This window comes from Myotis myotis, unplaced genomic scaffold (assembly GCF_014108235.1).
Source record: "Myotis myotis isolate mMyoMyo1 unplaced genomic scaffold, mMyoMyo1.p scaffold_m19_p_20, whole genome shotgun sequence".
Classification (NCBI taxonomy): Eukaryota; Metazoa; Chordata; class Mammalia; order Chiroptera; family Vespertilionidae; genus Myotis; species Myotis myotis.
Genome location: NW_023416325.1, coordinates 7,547,294 through 7,568,122, shown reverse-complemented (window position 1 = coordinate 7,568,122; position 20,829 = coordinate 7,547,294). Strand labels below are relative to the sequence as shown.

The window sequence follows — 20,829 nt, the reverse complement described above, 5'->3', positions numbered from 1 at the left end:
AGTTGGTATTGAATGTCAGTTCCTGTCTTATTGCAATTGCTTGTGTTTTTTTGGTAGCAGGCCAGGAGTTTCCCTTAAGACAGGGGTGAGGGACCTTTTTTCTGCCAAGGGCCACTTGGATATTTAGTATAACATCATTCTCGGGCCATACAAAAATGATCAACTTAAAAATTAGCCTGCTCTATTTGATCAAACATTTAATGAACTCACCACTAATACCTTGGCAGGACCAGACTAAATGATTTTGTGGGCCATATATGGCCGGCGGGCCAGACGTTCCCCACCCGTGCCTTAAGCTATAACCACTGTCAGAGAGACCCTTTATCATCCATCTGCTACACAACCATGTCCACAGAGCAAAGGCTCCTGAATGGACTATACTTAGAGAAAAGCTAACAGTGGAGGCAAAAGAGTTCATGATCATGTACTCATAACTGTCCTTGCGGAGGCTGAATGCTCCACCTGGGAGTACAGGGCTCTCCAATGGTCCCATACTCTCTGCCAACAAACCTTCTCCTGACCTTGCCTGGGAGATGGTGGGAGAGACCTCTCCTGTAAGAAAATGATTCCATGGCATAGCATAAGGTCCAGAGCTTGTCATTTAATTTTCTCTGGGGTCCACTGCTTGCTGGACCTTTACACCTACTGCAATTTTTCTTTTCTTCTTCCTCTCTATTTACTTCCTGACTTGGCATACTTACTTTTCTACTCTCCTTTGCTCACAGGTCACGGAATCTTCTCTTTTCTCCCTACTCTTTTTTTGCCACGCTATTCCATTCCCACGTGCCCCCAACACACACACACACACCACACCCACAGTCTCTCTCTCTCTCACTACGAAATCCTGACGCAGATGCCAGGAATGTGTCTGCTGCCCTTTTGACACAGAGTCTGATGCCATCTTGGGGCCACGGGAAGGGCAGAGCCACAGGACGTGGCGTTCGAGTACTCTACTGCTAGCCTGGCTCGTATTTTTATCATGGCATTACTCTGGGCATCCAGGCAGGGAACGGGTCCAGCTGCTTCTCATTCCTTCACTCCACATCAGTACTCCATAATAATCTCACTTCTTACCTTGGCTGGATCTTCTTGCCCAAACCTTCCAGCATCAATGAAGCACGGTACCTCTCCTTTCCCTCCAGCCTAGTCTGAATGTCTACATACTTGTCCAGTTTCCTGAACCTGATTCTGATGTTTGCAGAAATATTGTCAAGTTCCTTCTGTTTGCAGACATGAGCAGTTCACACAAGCTGGATTTACTCCTTGGCGTAGACTGCTACCCCCACTCCTCTTCCCCTCATTCCGTCTCTAAATCCGAATAAGGAGTGCTCCTTCTTACATAATTGGATGTTCCCGGCACAGAAGCTGACATAAGAGGTCAGGCGCGCATGTGTGCAAGACTCCCCTTTGACTTAACAATGCCTTTTTTGGGCATCTAACTTCTCTTCAGCTCCCCTCCCCCACTTTCTCCAAACCATCAACAATCAAGGGAGATTTATGAAGCTTGGCTCAGATCAGAACTCTTTCAACCTTGGCTTAGAAGGAGGGGTCATGAGGTTGAAGTTACTCTTTTTTATTTTATTTTTTCCTTGCAGGGGAGGGAAAAGGGAGGGAAGGAGAGAGAGCAAAGAAGGAATGGAGAAATGAAAAGGGAGGGAGGGAACAAGGAATGAAGAGAGGGAGAGAAAGAGAGGGAGGGAGGGAATAAACGCTTAAGATCTGGCACAAGTCCCTCTGTCCAAGGGAGTTATGTACATAGGTCTTGCTTAAGTTACTATAATTCTTTGTATGTCTCAGTTCCCTCTTTCATAGGGTTTTGAGGGGACTAAATAATGTACAGAGGTCTTTTAAGGAAGCAAGGGGAGTAAACAAAGCTGGAAGCAGAAGAAATTAACTCATCTCCTTGGAGATGATAATGCTGGAGATTAGAAACTGGTAACATTTAAGGTGGCGATGCATCTAAATCCAGATGGCTGTACCGTCCCCGATAACGCAGTGTCTTCAGGACAAGAAGCGGCAGTAGCTGCCTGTGGCATTAATCCCCATTCTGCTTCTCTTTGAAGTGCAGAGCCCAGGGCAGAGAACCCGAGTCCTCTGCACAAGGACCTGACTCAGGCTTGTGGTTTCAGAGAGAAGAAGCACGCTGTCTCCGGGGCAGCAGTCACGGGGACCATCTCAGGGAGGTCAACACTGAACTGCTGGGGCCACACCACACCTCTTCTGGTAGGAGGAGGAGGAGGAGTTTGGGGGTGGGGGTGCTACAGCTTTGAGGAGATCTCAAATTCCATTTTATTTGCTTACCAAGGCAAAGCCAAAGAATGCGGCACGGCATGAACCTCTTTTTAAAAATAAAAACATGCAAGCTGTCAGGAACAAGTAACATAGGCTGACTTCAGGCTAGTGCGGTGCCTTTTGTGTTGTGAGCGTGCATACGTGGAAATGCAGTTTGGATTTTACAAACTGCATGTAATATCCTCTTGGGGAATTGTATACTACCCTGAGTCACAGATTTTTAGACTGGCTTTTATCCCTTCAAATTACGGGGTAACAGTCTGATCCTGAGAGACAGCCATTAGAGCTGAAAATCAAACAAACCTGGGTTCAAAATCAGCCTGTGGTGTACTCATAAGCTCTGTGATCTTGTCTAAGTAATCATCTTTCTTTGTATGTCTCAGTTCCCTCATCTTTGAATTGGGGATCTTCATTCCTCTTTAATAGGGCTTTTGAGGGGACTAAATAATGTACTATGCTTGTAGTGTTCAGCAGTGTCTGCACAAAGCAAACTCTCAACAAATGCTTGCTAGATGGTAAATACCATGAAGCTGATAAGAATATCATCAGTGTCTACACACAAATCCTGAAATAAGCCCCATCATTCCATGTGTACCACGTACATGGGAACTTGTTGGTCTGAGACCACAGGCCAGATGCATCAGACCCTTCGAGCCTCTGGAGGGGGAGCTGGGATTTCTCCTCCATGATCCATGACTTCTTAACCCCTATCCTAAGGAAGCTTCTAGAACACTGTGAACCCAGGATAAGAAATTTGAGAAGAGGGCCAAGCATATTCTGTATAACTCAAAGGGACAGGGACAACAGGGATAGTGGTAGCTGAAGGAGGAGCTGGCATGGGGGGCAGGCATTCTGAAGACATAAAAAGCGGAACAAATTTGGGGGCACTAGCTGGAGGAATTAGACAGAGAAAATACTTTTTACCCTTCTTTCCTTTTCCTGAAGAGCAAACATTAAACCCTAACATTTATTGGGCATGCTCCATGCACCTGAAGACATAGGATAGCATTATTATTCCTGTTTTCCAGATGAGGAAACCAAAGCTCAGGGAGTTTACACATAGCAGATACCAGTGTGTTGTAGAGGATAAGAATATGGGATGTGGACTACTGAGTTTCATTTCTGGCTCCACCACACATTAGCTTTGTGGTCATGGATATGGCCCTCAGTTCTCACCCCCACTAACTTGAAAAATTATGTGAGAAGTAGGGACTGCATCTGCTTTGTTCACGATGAGCCCTTCCTATTTTTTCAATGAATAAGGAATAAGACCAAAACAATTCCCCAGTTGGACAGTTATGAGTACTTTAAGATAAAGTGGGTTGAGTGCTACAAAATAGCCTGGACAAATTTCTATCAGTGAGACCAAGAAACAGCTTAGACTAGAGTGCATATGCATGTTGTATTTTCTTCTTTACACACCAGCCACTCCACTTGATTCTCGTCTCTTCCCTATCACTAGAAAGTGTATAATCATCACCCACTGAAGCAATGTGACCTGGCCTGCAATGTTCACAGCCTGCAATTCCCTTGCATTTAAGGTTCCTGTTTTATATCTCCACGAACCCTAGCTGCATATCATACCACTTCTTCAATGATCTGCCTGTAATCCCCAAATATATATTTCTCTCTGTTTGGTACTGACCCAAGCCCTTTAATATTGAGTTATTTAAATTTCAGGGGATGTCTTCCTATCTTTTCTATATATCAATCTCAATCTTTTGAAATTTTCCTGACTCGTCTATATTTTTTGGTTCCTACTAAATTAACCAAAATGGACCTTGCCAAGCTCTATTTTCTTATTTTGTAAATGAACTACCTACCTCACTTGGATGCTATAAGAAAATATATGCAAACAAGAGTCAGATGCCAGCATATGAGAAACACTCAGCAAATATAAATGTGCACCCTTCTTCCGCTTAGTCTCTTCCCGCGCAACTTTTGAGCGTGAAAAGGAAGATTTAACTACTTGTTGGTGATGGATTTTCTACATGTCGTAGGATGGAGCCATAGTTCTTCTTTTAAAAGAAGTTTTTATTTCTGGAGGGCCCATTAGCATGAGCCACATGCTAACAGAAGAGGTCAGGATTTGGCTTCTTACTTTGTGATGTGCCAGGACGTCTCATGAGAGAGAAATCAAAACAAGTGGCGAAACCTCAAGCCCTCGGTGTGTCTGGTTCAGAGACAGTGTCTGGCCTTCTTCAGTTTAGCAAAGCTTGCATGTTTCACTGTGAGGAAGTCAGCAGCCAAAGACTTTGTACTCTGTGTACAAACCTTTCTGGAGTTTCCAATGGTATTAGGATTATAAAACCTAAATTATAAAATCCAAGTTTTAAATCCAAGTATCCTGTCCCTTACCATCCTGTGGCAGTAAGTGCTTCTTTAATTGTGAACATTTACACTCCTTCCCAAAAAAATAATCTTTGAGAGCACCGATCTGTTTTCTCCTCATCTTTCTTATTTTGATTGTCACTGACTACATATTATCACTAAAAAGAAATGTCCAATGACAAAAGGTGAAAGATACAGGGCTTAGGAGTATAACTGGGTAGAGAACTGATCCTGGAGTGGGAAGAGTTTGGATGAAGTATTTTAAAATCATAGGCAGTGTCTGTGACTCAGTGGATCAGGTCAGAAGCCTTACAGAAGCAGAGTCAATTCAAACGTAAGACAACCAGGTGATGAACCCAAGCTTTCTGGTACTCTCCCGGCAGTCTTCATTTCTGTACCTCTGTAGCAGAGACTCTACCTTCCTTCATGACCACAAGTTTCCTGGACTCTCCCCTTTCCCTTCCTGGTGGAGAATGCAGTATTATGGCCACCCCATCCAATGTGAGGCTCCAATGTGAGGCACTCACCAGTCTTACCTCTGAATGAGGGTCCCAAAGGTAAGATGAAGAACTTTCTGCATGCTTTCGGTGCACAGCCACCTCCACTGTTCCATCATTAGCAAGAGCAGCAGATCGAGGGCTGTGTCAGCTAACTCCGTCTCTGTTCCTGGAGAATAAAAAGGCATCAAAAGTAACTCAGAAGAGACCCACACTGGAGGACATCTTTCAATGCACTTTATCTTATCCTGTATTTTTGTAATCCATCAGTTCTTACATCATATCAAGAGATACTTCATATCTAAAAAGTTCAGTGATAGGCTCAGTATTTCTTTACAATTCTTTTGTTTGTGTTAGTCACTTAGTAAAACATTTTGATCTTTTTAAAAATATTTTGTACACCATTATTTTGCCTAGGTCTGTTTCTTTTGTATTTCCCCCAGGGAGTAGATATATTTTGTTGCAGGTAAGTGCTCACAACTGGTGACTAACTAGAACTGGCAAGGCCCAGTCTCTTCCACACTTATATTCCACTCGCCTCCACAAGGCATCAGAGAAATGTGTGGGCAGCAGATTTGGGAAAAGACTTTGGATTCTTCTCCTGTTAAAAAGTGCTTTGAAAGCAACTCCTTACACAGAGCTGTTGGGTTGGGATCCAGGAAGCTGCAGTTTGATTTTGAGATGACATGTGGTTCTAGGAAAAGCACTACACCTTTGGGAAAATGCCGGGACAGTGACTGATTTCTTTCCTATTCCAAAGACTGGCCACAAAGGAGCTCACACCCATGCTAAACTGAAGTCTCCTGAATAGAGATAGGTATGGATGGAAGTATCTGTTCTCTAACCCTGTTCAGGGGGTCCCATGTCACCTCTGATTTGGTTCCCTGGAGACTTTCTCAGGAGCACATAATATTCCAGAATGAATCTTAGCTATCTGATGCTATTGCTGTGACTAATATTACTATAATTAATCGTCAACAATAATTTTGTTAGTCTAGGACCAATGGGTATTCTCTTAGCTTGCCCAAGTTCCCCTCCCTTAAGGGTTCTTTAGAACACAAATGACGTCAGATTTGGATGAATCTATTAGAAATAAAACCTACCTTCTTAATCCCATCCAAAAAATATTTTCTTTCTTCTGCACTGTATTTCAAGGGGGCCTGAGAGCTGATGTGTTTGCTTTCTAGTCATTTGTTCAAAGATGGGCTATTGAGTTCCTTGGAAAGTAGCATCATTCTGAGTCTTAGTCATCCTCCTGAATTCTATTACTTTCTCAGGGTTAGTATTTACACAGAGCTGCCATCATGTGGTGACAATTAGTCATAACAGTAAGAAATAAGAGAAAGCAAAACAAGGCATCAGGTGCTCTTGAAAAAAAAGATAAAATTTCTATCAATGAGCATTTAGGGCTAGAAAAAGGGCTACTCAGGCACTAGCTACTCCTTTAGACTTGATCTTAGGCAAAAGGACCGGAAGCAATAAACTATTCCTTTAGAGATATGTTGTTCAAAATTTATAGTCTTGATTTGGGCTGGATTATTAGTGTTTTACCCATTCCCTCTTATTTATAATTTCTTACAGTTTTCTAATGCGTTTGGTGTCAAAATACTTGGTTTACTTAACAAGTGAGATATATGTGAAGAGATGGGGTTGTAAATTCCATTTTCCACATAGCTAAGTTGAGAGAAACAATGATGAAATCAAACTTTTATTTTCCTTCTGAACATAAGATTTTGTGATCTTTTTTTCAATGGGAGCCTTTATCTTTTTTTTTTTTTTTTTTTTTTTTTTTTACTTTTTTTTTTTTTTATTGCTTAAAGTATTACAAAGGGTATTACATATGTGTCCATTTTATCCCCCCGCCCTAGACAGTCCCCTAGCCTCCCCTACCCCCCAATGTCTTATGTCCACTGGTTATGCTTATATGCATGCATACAAGTCCTTTAGTTGATCTCTTACCCCCCTACCTCCTGCCCCGCAACCCTCCCCGGCCTTCCTGCTGCAGTTTGACAATCTGTTTGAGGCAGCTCTGCCTCTGTATCTATTATTGTTCAAAAGTTTATAATGGTCTCTATTATCCATGAATGAGTGAGATCATGTGGTATTTTTCCTTCATTGACTGGCTTATTTCACTTAGCATAATGCTCTCCAGTTCCATCCATGACGTTGCAAATGGTAAGAGTTCCTTCCTTTTTAGAGCAGCATAGTATTCCATCGTGTAGATGTACCACAGTTTTCTAATCCATTCATCTACTGATGGGCACTTAGGCTGTTTCCAGATCTTAGCTATGGTGAATTGTGCTGCTATGAACATAGGGGTGCATATATCCTTTCTGATTGGTGTTTCTGGTTTCTTGGGATATATTCCTAGAAGTGGGATCACAGGGTCAAATGGGAGTTCCATTTTCAGTTTTTTAAGGAAACTCCATACTGTCTTCCATAGTGGCTGCACCAGTCTGCATTCCCACCAGCAGTGCACAAGTGTTCCTTTTTCTCCACATCCTCTCCAGCACTTGTCGTTTGTTGATTTGTTGATGATAGCCAGTCTGACAGGTGTGAGATGGTACCTCATTGTTGTTTTGATTTGCATCTCTCGGATGATTAGTGACTTTGAGCATGTTTTCATATGTCTCTTGGCTTTCTGAATGTCCTCCTTTGAAAGGTGTCTATTTAGGTCCTTTGCCCATTTTTTGATTGGATTGTTTATCTTCCTTTTGTTAAGTTGTATGAGTTCCCTATAAATTTTGGAGATTAGGCCCTTATCAGATATGACATTGGCAAATATGTTTTCCCACGCAGTGGGTTTTCTCGTTGTTTTGTTGATGGTTTCTTTTGCTGTGCAGAAGCTTTTTATTTTGATGTAGTGGGAGCCTTTATCTTGATGTAATTAAACATTTTTCTTCTTATAAATTCTAGTTTAGCAAACATACTGATCTCCAGGACTCCCAATTTTTCCTCTTCATTCCTCTGGGAAGCAAACCTGCCCTGCCTCAAATGTTTATAAGGAGAGAATGGTGTCCTCACCTCTTCTCCCTCCCTGCTCTTTCTCTGGTAACTGGGTGGTGTCGGTTGCCATGGCAATAAATAAAATGAAAGGGATAGATCCAGGGAAAAGATGAATTCCATTTTGCACATGTTTGTATGTCACTGCCCTATGGAATATCTCAGTGCAGATTTCCATAGGTAAGTGGGTGGAAATACATCTGATATTAGGCATCATAGTACACGTGGTAGAATTAAAGCCAATAGTCCTAATGAGATCACCAGGCAGAGTGTGCAGAGTAATAACACCCGAGAGCCAGCAATAACTCTGTGGAAGGCTAATAAGGGAGCTAACAAAAGTGACTGAGAAAGGACCAACCAGGAAAGTGGTACCACAGGTACTAAGGGAATAGGTAAAGGGAGCAGTTCAAATGTAGCTGAAGCACGCTAAACAGAACTTCAACAAGGTAATGAGACTGCAAACATGGGTCTTATTTTGCTAGACTGGAACTCCCTGCCTTTCTGCCCTGTTCCTCTGCTTGGCTGCGCTCGGCTTGGCTCAGCTCTGGGGATGTGCCGTATTCTTTTTTGCATCCCAGCACTCAGCACAGAACCCCAAACACATGGCTTACTTAGCTGAACAGAAGATAACTTAAAAGTGATGAATCCCAACTGTCAGAAGTCCCAAGTGAACAGTGCTCTGGCTCCCTTCTCTGTGGTGCGATCCTGTCACTCACCCGGGTCACTGGTGCTGAGGTCTTGGGCTGGCGCGGATGCATCTGACACGTCACCATCCACACATCCTTTGGGCGTATGGTCAGGATCCTTTTCTGGGGCATCTGCTGACTGCATTTCTAATAATTTTGTCTGTTTTTCAATAAAGGCTTCCATCCCAGACATGGATAGGACCTCCGACTCCTGCAGAAAGAGCCAGCAGCACATCACATAGAGTGCAGAAAGCAGAGGAGCAACCAAAGCACTTCAGGTTTTCCCTGTTCCTTCCCTGAAGACGAATCTTGAGCAAAGAACCCAACTGATGTTGTGACCACCTCAGCAAAGCTGCAAGTAAACCACTGCCTTGTATTCACATTTGCCACAAACACTTTTGGGTTCTCTGATCTCTCCCAGGAACGGGTTTTCTTTCTCATTCTGTCATACCCAGGGCCCTTGAGAAGCCAACCTTGCAGAAAATAGTTTTATACTAAATAGAGACCCAGATGCTGGTAAGTCCTTTAGCAGGCACCTAAGTCTTTTCTGACTTTGGAGAAGGTCTCAAGTGCCTATAACTGCAGGATCCACATCCTGGCTGCAGATGCCAGGAGCTCTCTAGGAGCTTCTCACCACAGTGCCTTCCTGGAGACCATAGAGGACCTTCTCTTGTGCGTTGGCCAAGTTCAGCGCTGGAGCGATCTTACTGGATGAGAACCTCAATCTGGACCTGGTATAGAAACAAAGAGCAGAAACATGATGCAATTCGTGATCTTGCCCTAGCATATGAAGGGCTTACAAGTATTAATACTCAAAACGAATATGCCTATACTTATTCTGGGAGTTTATAGGGCTCAGAGCTGCCAGAACAGCCCTGGCCCTGAACTCTTCCAAACAACATATATTTTGGAAAGTCTTAATATACAGTGCAATTCTTGCACTAAGCTGTCTACAGTGCATCCATAAAGGGGGTTTAGCTAATGCTAACGAGGGACCAGTCTGTCATGTCGTACTCCCAGAGGAGAGAAGAGTGCTAGCACACACTACACGCTCATTAAATATTTGTTGAAGGTCAGACAAGTGGCATTTGTTGCTGCTGTCAGTACCTTTATGCACATCCACTTATCTTATTCCTCTCGTGTTCCAAATAAAACCGGGGAAGGGACTCCAAGTGCAAACCCCAGTGTTTCAAGGGACAGGATTCTTATAAGCACCGGTCAAAGTATAGGCCCAGGAAAAAAAGGCCAAGACTTGTGTTATTACCGGCCCATGATAGATGAACAGAGACAAAGGCAGACAGTCAGCCAGACAAGCAGACACACACACAAACACTCCACGCTCCCCATTCTCTCTCTCTCCATCATGGCCCATATACAGATAGGAAGTTTCCAGTAAGGGTAGGTGTAGTGCTCTTCCTTTCCACATGCCGGCTCTGAGTACTGCCAGGAAACATCTGAGACCTGGTGCAGGAGAGCAGCAGCCATAACCAGTTACTAAAATGGGCGCTGCAGGTGGCCATTCGGGCCCTTCCCTGTTTATTGCTAGCATATGCAACTTCTGAGCCAAGATTTCCAGAAAAGATGGTAAACAGAGATCAGTTATAAGCCTTAGCTCTTAATAGGAAAGAACCTCTCAATTTTCCAGGAAAACACAAAAGGAGAAGATCCATATTCTAGAGTTTTCCTTCTAGTCACAAATCCCTCATCAGTTGGGCCCTGGGGGTTCTCACGGCAAGACAAACATTCCGCGGAGCTGCCTATGCAGGATCTCAGGCTCCTTTGAGTTGAGCACTGAAGAGTTCAAGGTCTAGCTGTGCATAAAAATTAGTATGTATGGCCCACCTCTTCTCTTCTAGAGCTTGAGAGTTGGGGATGGGCTTTGGCTGAGGATTGGGGATCAACCTGAGAATTGGGCAAGAGTCCCTGGGCGACTGAAGGGCTTCTCACTTGCCAGCCTTCTTGCCTTCTGTCTGGGGCTTGCTTTCTGTCTCGGCCTCACTCAGCTCCTCTGTGGGGCTCTGGGGTTCAGAGCGAGGAAATGCTGTCTTCAAGGTGTCCACGATAGCATTCACCACCATCTGCAGGGGTCAGAGGAGCAGAGTCAGACAGAAATCACCGAATGAGCAGTTTTCTCACGGTGCTTTATGCAATCAGGATGGGGAGACAGCTAGGCTATCTGGTGGAGCCCTAGCCATCAGCACAGTCAGATACCAGCTAGTAACTTAGTGGCAACTGTTCTCCCCTTTCTCTATGGCCATAAACAGCTTCTTTCTCACAGAGTAAGATAAACAATGGCTTGGGGAAAGAGGCTGAAACAAACAATGGGATAAATAAAAAGCTGAGAGTTCTGAAGGCTGGTGAAATATTTTCCATTTTCAATTTCTTTCTTTGTATATAAAAGAATGATTTTTAGTTTCCAAATTGATTCTTTCACCAAGATATGAAAAAGCAGAAGTAATATAGGTGAAAATATATGAAGAATAGAAAGAATGAAGATTATCAAAATACAAAATATGTCTAGAGACATGTAAAATATAAACATGTTCAGTGTAATTCACACAGAGTAAAGAGCTGGCTTTTCCAGTTAATTCAATTTTTCTTCTTTAGGACAGAAAGAATAACAAAAATCACTCAGGTCCAAATTAAGAAGTCTGAAATTGATATAAACTTCGCTACTCAGAAAGACAAATAAAACAATCTTCAATGAAAAGAATTCTATTTTTCAGAATGAGAAAATGACATATAGATATTTGCTAGAAAAATGCACAAACAAATGAGACCCTAAATATTGAAGAAACATTTACTTTCCCTTTGGTGCCTCTCATCAGTTGATACTGCTGGCTCAGAGCAACATCGGAACTTCTTTAACTCATTCTTGGTTAATCCTCAACAAGGAACTAGCACAGCTAAGACAAGGCTATAATGGTTGAGTAAGAGCACAGTAAAGGCTAGGGCATAACAATCCAAGGAAAGAACACAGAGGGTAGCATGAATGTGCTTAACATAGCTTAGACAATATAACTTGCTCTCTGGGCTCATAAAATTGTAGTCTGTGGGAAAGGTCCTTATCTGTGTTGTTCACTGTTGTATCATGAATAGCTAGTACAGTACACAAACAGTAAGTAGATGCTGAAAGAAGCAATGAATGAACTTTGAGGATTTAACCTTGTGCAACCCTCTCTAGTTTGCAGTTCTTTCAGCATAGCAGTCAATGTCTCCCAACTCCGACCATGTGAAATTCCACTTTATCCTTTTTTCCCCTAGATGAGGAGAGAGAGGCCCCTCTTCTGCCAACAAGTAGGTGTTTTCTAACTTTTTAAAAAAATATAAGACATCCTTGGATAAACATAAACCTCGGACTTTTGCCTTGGGGACTGTAAAATCAGCTGGTAATCACTGCTTGCAGGCTCCAATGTGTTTACACAAATGTCCTTCTGCTACCATTTTCAAAGGTCCTGAGATACCCTACTGAAGAAGGTACAAGTCTACCCACACTCTGTTCTCCAGCAGAGAATGACTACACCATCTAAATCCAGCTTAGTGTCCTCCTTAGGGGTTGCTTTCCTGAGTGACCAACATTGGGAATGACTTTCACCTCCAGGAAGGACTCTCCTGCCCCCACCTATCTATGAGGTATAGATCTATTCTTACAACCCGCCGCTAGAATAACTATGTCCCTAGCAGATATGTGTACATTTACACCGTCAGGGATAATGTACCCTCCAAGTTGCTCACTGTAATTCAACAAGTTGGTATCCAACCAATATTTGGGAATAGGTCTTGAAAGTCCTAGTCCATGTTCTACTAACTCCTCTGTGCTGCCTCTCCCCATCCTCCACCTCCCTTATTTTTAAAGCACTGCCTCCACGCTTATAAGAACTAAGGCTGAGCGTGTAGTACCTTGTCTATTCTGGAGACCATGAACGGTTTCTTGACAAAGGCAATACGAGCATCTGTGTTCAGAGCAAGGAACTCCTGCATCTCCTCACTGTTAGCGATCTCAGGAATGGCACAGAGTTGCTGCAAAAGACATGAGAAGGACTTCAAAGAGAAATTCTAGTTCCCTCCATCTCCCCACCCTGGCTTGGGTGTCTAGTGGGTAAAAAGGGCATAGAGCCAAAACAGAAGGATGCTGACCTTTAGGAATGATTCCAGGAGGCTCTTACGGGCTTCTACTCTGTCACTGTCCATGTTACCAAATGGGAGATCTGGAAAGAGCTTTTTGGGACCCTTCACATCTTAAAAAAAAAAAAAAAAAGTGTAGTCACTTAACAGAACTTAACTAAAAACAACAAAGCAGAACTGTTGAATATATTTCCCTGAGATTGTTTATTTCAGAAGTTCCAAATACACCCCAGGGATATAATACATACAATCTACTCCCATTATTAATGTTAATATTAAGATAGAAGAGACCATACACTACAATGGTTACAAATGAGGGCCCTGAAATCCAATTGCCCAAGTTTAAATTTAGGCTCCAATTCCTCCTATAATAACGACCTTAGGCAAATTGCTTAATCTTTCTTTGACTTTTTTGTAAAGTGGAGATAATGATAGTATTTATCTTATAAGCTGTTATGAGAATTCAATGAGCTAAATATGTGTAACGTGCTTAGAAGAGAACCTGGCATATATTTTCAAGTTTGGCTCAGTCATAGCAATTATTAAGAAAGAAAATGCATAACTGAAATCCACAATTTATGCCTAAACTTATTAAAATGTTTATTTGGGTGATCGTTAGCTTTTTAAAATAAACACATTTTGTTTATTTAAAAAATAAACTCGCTGCTTATTAGCATACTTTCAGAGTTAAATTTTATTACATTTTCTTATTGTCCTTGTGTCTCATGGCATATCTAAAAAACCTGGTTGTTAAAGCATAGCTGGCAAGAATTTCTGGATATTTTAATATTTAAAAGCAATTATTGTATGGATCTGGAAAAGTTACTTCCTCATGCTATCTCATAGGCATAAGTGGAAATGTATCCACTGAGCCAAACCAGCTAGGGCTGAAAGTTTCTTTATTAAGCTTAAACTAAATAGACTCCAGAACAAAGAATTCGGTGGCAAAGGAATATCTTAGAAACAATGTGACCATTGCTGTCCAGTACTAAACCCCAAATCATCTGAATGCAAATTGGGGGGAGGGGTGGCAGAGTAAAGGACCCTTAATGCTACATTCTCTCCCTCCACCCTCACCACAAACCAACAGGCCCCCAGCCTCTCAGATCAAGTGACTAGATGTGAAAGCAAGCAGGCTGTCCAGGCCTGGGGAAACTCCTGACTTTTGATGAACTTTCGGAGATCTGATTTCTCCTCCAGACGGGTCTGTAGATTCAGGAACTCGCGGTAGCGGCGATTAACAGTGTGGTATGCCAACTGCTGCAGGTTGCTGCTGTTCTCGCTGTCAAGGGCCGTCTCATACTGTTGAATGAATAAATGTGTTTACTGCATCAGCTCAATAGCCACATCGTAAAAAGAGAGTAGGGGTAAGGAAGGGATCTATTCTTATTCTGTTCCCAAACCTACCAGATCTGATTGCTGCTCTAAGTTGTAATGAACAACTCAAGGTCCAAGGGTGGCTGAATTAAAGAATGAGATATTTTTTCCAACACAGTATGGCCTAGAAAGTGAAAAATGAGTTTTATTGCTCTCTACTCCTTCCATCTCAAAGCTCCCTCCTGCAAACACTTTCACTTATAAAAATGGCTACATAGCTACTTTACAAATCCCAGAGTGTAAAACCGAAGGTACAACACTGATAAAAAAAAAAAAATACTACCTCTTCCACCCCTCAATTATGAAGTTGGGTGTTATAAGGAGATTACCATTTTGCCATTATATTCAATCAGTGATTATATATATTAGTTTTGGGGAAAATAATTCATAACAACTGATGAACAAATATCATTTGTCTGGAATGCATTAAAGGGACAAGTGTTTGTTTTTTTGTTGTTGCTGTTCAGGGCAGATGAATTATTATTCTTGGAGCTAAACAATATTTTTTTTCCTAAGTACACGTCATCTGTATTAGATGTCATGTGAAAATTGGAGATGTTGGAAGGGGTTAAAGTTTGCCGTCTTCATATGTTTGTAGGGCCAGTATATGGGAAAAAAGAACTTTACTGTATGCTCCCCAGAGCCAACACCTTGCACAGCATGAAAGGTGCAACTTAGTATAGGGGAAGACTTTTGGACCCAGTAGTTAAATTACAGTGAAATGCTATGGAAGAACAACGTATGTGCTTGTGCAGTGGTTCTCAACCTTCCTAATGCTGCGACCCTTTAATACAGTTCCTAATGTTGTGGTGACCCACAACCATAAAATTATTTTCATTGCTACTTCATAACTGTAATTTTGCTACTGTTATGAATCGTAATGTAAATATCTGATATGCAGGATGTATTTAGGTGACCCCTTGTGAAAGGGTCGTTCGACCCAAGGGGGTCGCGACCCACAGGTTGAGAACCGCTACAGTAGAGGTATGTTACTGTTGTTTGGTTGAGGTACTATACTGTGGGCAAGTGATATAAGAAACAATCTCTGTTGTTGGTGGGATCTGAGGCTGGTGTTTTAAAAATTTCTAGAGCTATGGAGAAAGAGAGGTATTCATTATGAACTGACATGAGCAAAGCAGTCCATCAGTCTAGGAAAACGCTTAGGTAAGAAACAGGTGGAATTCCAGGTAGAACTTTCAAACTTGGGAGTACCTTGGAGTTATAATGCTTTCCATGGAATATTCTACTCCTTGAGAGACACTATCAATACTTACATTCCCAAACCTGGCTACACCTCAAAATCACTTGGGCTGCTTTTTAAATATGTATATTCTGACAGCCTCTCACATATTCTGAATAAGAATTTCCAAAGTGGGGTCCTAGGATTTTTAAAAAAATACAGCTCTCAGGAGACTTGGAGGAAGCCTATCCTAAAATCTGTTTTAGGGAATTGTTGCTCTAATTGAACCAGCCATCTGATACATAAACTCCCTTTATATCATTTCTGCAAATGAGGATTTTACTGTCTTCTGAGGAATATATAGCTAAATGATCTTCCTTCCAAAACAAGAAGATACTAGTATTTTAAAAAAGAAATAAATCACCCTGGCCAGTGTGGCTCCATTGGTTGGAGTATCATCCCATACACCAAAAGGTGGTGGGTTCAAATCCCGGTCAGGGTGCAGGGGAGGCGACCGATCAATGTTTCTCTCTCACATGGATGTTTCTCTCTCTCAAATCAAGTTTTTTAAAAAGTTTATAATTATTTAAAAAATAAATTAGCAGGGAAAAAGTATGGAAAGAGAATTTCTGGACAAAGCTCTATACTTTGGGAACCACTCAAAACTATGACCCTCAGTCTCCTAACACCCTGAAATTCTAGGATTGTTTGTGGGTATTGCATAGAAGCCTATTCTGCTTTACCGATGAACTTCAGACTCATAGCAAACAAAGAGTAGCCTCTCTCCTTTAGAGTCTTAGCTTCACCAACGGCTTTCCAAACCCATTCCAAAATTAGAGTGGGTGACCACATTTCCAGTCCCGTTACCTTCACCGTGTAGAGCGTGTACGGGTGGGATCCCGTGCCACTGTGCTCTCGGGCAGTAATGGTGCCAGTGATACGCAGGTTCTGGATGACAACTGGGCCATCTGGGCTGCTCAGGGGCTCAAAGCTGAAGGTTGCTGAGCTGAGAGGACCAGCTGGAGAGGAGGACAGCAGAACTGGTGGCAGACTAGGATCGAGGGAGCTCACCCCATTGGTAAGGTCTTTCTCCAAGCATGAGGGTCGTGGTGGGCAGGTCCTTTCTGGACTGGCCAGCAAAGTTGGAAGAGAGACGACATCTTGCTCTACCTCCTTGTCTGCCGTGTCAATCTGGATCTCTGGGCAGGAATTCAACGTGGAGACCAGACCTGTCTCTTTTTCTGTTCCTGGACCCTCCTCAGCCTCGGCTCCTTCAACTCCTTCAGGACCCTCATCATCCTTAGGCTGCAGAGACTGGGAACCCCCGAGGGCACACAGGGCATCCTGGAGCCTGTCAGTCAGGTAGTTGCCTGGGGTCATGAGCATGATGGTTTCTTTGCCGAGTTCAGACAATGGAGACTCCAGCTCCACGTCTTCACATAAGAACAGAGGGCCTCGGATATCTGGCTGTAGGAAATGAGAGGAGCTGTTTCCTCTTCTTTCCTCTGGCGCTCCACCCACATCTCCCTCTACAGCTTCATGGCCTTCTTCCACTTCTGGGGAGGAGCGTAACTGTCCCTCTGGCTCATCACAGTTGAGGAGCCCCTGGGCTGCAGCTGGAGAGGGGGCTCTCGCCTCGGGCAGACTCTGTACCTCAACAACCAGCGGCAGAGATGTGGGCACCGAGGGCTGCTCGGGCCCCGTGGCACTGGGTGGGCAGTGTGACTTTACCACTCCTCCTGGAGCACTCCTGGCCTTGGAAAAGATGCTCACAAGTATAAGGTGGATCCAGTCGGGGTCTGACAGCTTGCTGATCAGTGGCAAGATCACGTTGCAAGTAATGAGCTCCACCACCACGTGGCGTCCTGTCCGAGTCTCCAAGTGGGGCTTTGGCACTAGTCCTTGAAGCAACGAACTCACAATGCGACGTGTGTAGGCAACCTCAGCGCCGGCGCTTTGGACCGCGGGATGTGGGGCGGCGGCTCTGCTGTAAGCCTCCCAGAGTTGGGAGGGCTCCACCCCACCGCTCTGCTTCCCTGCAGCTGCCGCCGCCTCCTTCGCCGCCCGCATATAGCTCTGCAGGTGACAACCGCAGAGCGTCAGGACCCTCTGGGCAAGAGCAGGGCTGTCCACCGTGCCCATCCTTTTCCGCAGCTCCCGGGCCAAGCCTCTCATGGCCGCCTCCATTTCTTCCTCGAAGGCTGGCTCCTGGCTCACGGAGCGGTACCAGGATGACACGAAGTCCCGGATAATCATCTGGATGGTGCGGTTGATCTCCTGCTCCAGCTGCCTCTCCGCCTCGGGGCCTGGAGAGCAGGCGGCCATTGGGAAGAAGCGCTCCAGGTGCAGCCGCCCGGAGGCCCCCACCAGGGCACTGGAGCCCTGCCACCCTCCCAGCACCAGCAGCAGCGCAAACACGAGGCAGAGCAGCCACAGGCTGACCAGGAAGTGGGTGACCAGGAGCGAGCCCAGCACGACCCCCGCCACCAGCAGCTTCCGGCTGCTCAGCAGGTTCCCGAGGCCACAGCTGGGCAGGGCTGGGGGCCCTGGGACCGAGGGCGCTGTTTCTGCCTTCATGGTGGGAAGGACGGCTGCTCTCTTTCTGTTTCGCCTCGCAGTCAGAGATGGGGCATAACTGTGTCCCGGATGCGGGGGGATCTGGGGTGCGATGGGGCCGCGGGCCTGGGCCTCGACGTCCTAGAGGCACTGCCAAGCGATGGCGGCTCTGCCTCTGGCCCTCGCACCGGGCGCTTCCGGCGGCCACGCCGCTCTCCGGGGGACCTCCGCGGCGCTCATGCTGCGGCGTCGGGGCTTCTCGCCGCCTCGGGAGGCGGGGCGGGGCCGCGGGGCTCCCTCCCCGAACTCACAGACGCCGGGGCTGGGCGGATCTCACCCCGCGGGCGGCGCGCCCTGACCGAGCCCGAGCCCCGGTGCACTGGGCGCAAGGATGTCGCCGCCGCCGGCTCCGCAGACGCGCTGCGCAGAGGCTCTCCGCCGAGCTGGGGCGGCCCGGGCGGGCGACTGGGCTCCGCAGCCCAGAAGCCCTCCAGGGAGGCCGGCCCGCGGCCACCGGCGACCGCTTCCGGGTCGCTGTGAGCGGGAGCAAGGCATGCTGGGAGAGCGGCCGCGCCCCCGGAGGCGCGGCGCTGCTCGGCGCCCCCTGGTGTTCGGGAGACGCCACGACAGCACTAGGAGAAAATGTTCTCATTTTATGCCCCCAAATTACCACATAGTGCTAAGGGAAAAAAATGATTTATGCCTTAATACCATTCATATATACATAAAATATATTTTAAAATCCAACAACACATATTTGCACAAACTCCATAAACATGTACAGATCAACTCGTGGGAAGAAATCCTCAATACTCCAAAGGTATCCATTCTCCTCAAATGGATTTGTAATGCAATTCCAATAAAAATTCCAACAGTGCTTTGAGTGGAGCATGACAGATTGATTCTATAATTTATATTGAAATTAAAAGGGTCAAGGATAGCCACAATACTAAAGGAGAAGAAGAATAAGGTGAAAGGGCTTGCCCTTCCAGATATCAAGTATTACTATAAATTTGTGGTGATTAAGATTCTGTGCTATTGGTGCCAGGATAGACAAATTGTCCAATGAAAGAAGACAGAGTCCTGAAAGAGATTGATGAATACATATGGCCCAAGAAGCTTTCAGATCAAGTAGAGGGAAGGAGGGACTATTCAATAATGGTTATGGGATCATTGATTTTCCACAGCAAGAAAATAACATCAGATATCTACTGTACAAAAAGCACAAAAATCAATTCCAGATGGACCAGGGACTTAAATATAAAAGAAAAACTTTAAAACTGTTCGAAGAAAATGTGGGTGAATATATTTCAGACCTCAGGGTAGAGAAATATTTCTTAAAATAGACAAAAACCACTCATCAAGGTAGAAGAATTGATGAATTTATTACAGTAGAACTTAGGATTTCTGTATATCATAAGTCATGATGAAGAGAATAGAGAGCTATATATAAGCAGAAGTTATTTGCAATACATTGTGATTGAAAACATTTATATCTCTAAATATTTTTTAAAACTACAAACAATAAGAAAACACCCAACTAACCTGATGAACAAACTGGTAAAATAAATAAATAGGCATTCTACAGAAAAGAAAATATGGTGAAAAAGCGTTTAAAATTATTTTTAAACTTATTACTAATAAGTAATCAGAAAAATCGAAATCAAGAGAATTACTCTTACACACTTTGGTGGGTATGTGAAATTCAAAATACTTTGGAAAATAATTTGGTATTGTGAAATTGAACTTTTCTGTAGTTTATTTTCCATAAATCCCACTTTTAGATATGTATCCTACAAAAACTCTTCACTGGTGCACTAGGAGACATACAAGATTGTTCAAAAATACATGGACGTATTTTTCATAATATAAAAAAAATCCCTGAAAACATCCTAACTGCTCATTCACAGAACCACACCTACATGTATAACAACTTAGATAAGTCTAAGTGACAAACCAAGTCTTTAGAACAGTGCTTATGAAACCTGAACACGTGGGTTTCTTGCTAAAATGAAGATCCTCATTTAGCGAATCTGAGCTAGTGCCCCATATGGTGCACTCCAATAAGATTTTGGGTGATCCTTTTGCTTCTGTCCAAAGATTAAACTTTATTAGCAAGGTCCTAAGACTACATGTGGTAAATACCCTCTTTATGGAGTTCAAGACCAAGCTACATCACTGTGTTATTTAGGTAAGCAGTACCTACCTATGGCATAAATTAACAAAAAAGGCAATCATACAATTCGGGGTAGTGATTATTAGTTGGGGGAACGGGACTTGGAAGACTGTGTAGATACATACAAGCTATTGGTAATGTTGTAGTTCTTAAGTTGTATGGTGGATCATGGATTTTGTCATGTTGACTAGCTCTGTAATCTTGACCTCAACCTGGTGATACCGGTTCGTAATCAATAAAAAGACAAGATTAGGTCAGTAGGCATTTTCAACCCTCACTATTCACCAGAATCACTTGGGGGAGATTTAAAAACCACCTATACCTACTTCCAATTGCCAGATATTCTGATTTCATCGGTCTGCCTAAAATGTGGGTATTGATGCTCACCCAAAGGTTGCCGTGTGGTGCTAATGTGTAACTAGATTTGAGGGCCATTGTAAGTCACAGGACACCGTTAAAGTTCTCCTTGATGTTAGTAGTCTGTGATTTGAACATAAAATATTTTTTTTCTTATGAATTGCTCTTGTTGGAAAGGGTTTCCTGGTTCAGCTTAAAAATCATGTCCTTCAGTAATTAAAATAGGGGCTTTTAAACTGTAATCTTCCT

General features: G+C 43.8%; 1 protein-coding gene across 6 annotated transcripts in view; it reads right to left on the bottom strand.

Annotated features, from left to right (window-relative positions):
- SNX19 (sorting nexin 19) overlaps positions 1-18,586 on the bottom strand; it is a 32,861-nt gene extending 14,275 nt beyond the window's left edge. For 3 of the 6 annotated variants that reach the window (XM_036353477.1, XM_036353482.1, XM_036353480.1), the window contains exons 1-8: positions 16,359-18,586; positions 14,098-14,236; positions 12,947-13,047; positions 12,710-12,829; positions 10,757-10,887; positions 9,444-9,540; positions 8,840-9,020; positions 5,160-5,289 (exon numbers count right to left, since the gene is read on the bottom strand). In XM_036353477.1, coding sequence (XP_036209370.1) covers positions 5,160-5,289; positions 8,840-9,020; positions 9,444-9,540; positions 10,757-10,887; positions 12,710-12,829; positions 12,947-13,047; positions 14,098-14,236; positions 16,359-18,068 — 2,609 coding nt within the window. In that variant the 5' untranslated portion in view covers positions 18,069-18,586. Of the gene's footprint in view, positions 1-4,421; positions 4,604-5,159; positions 5,290-8,839; positions 9,021-9,443; positions 9,541-10,756; positions 10,888-12,709; positions 12,830-12,946; positions 13,048-14,097; positions 14,237-16,358 lie in introns of those variants that run through there. The other 3 variants (XM_036353479.1, XM_036353478.1, XM_036353481.1) reach the window with 3 other exon arrangements.
- Between the last annotated feature and the right edge of the window lie 2,243 nt (positions 18,587-20,829).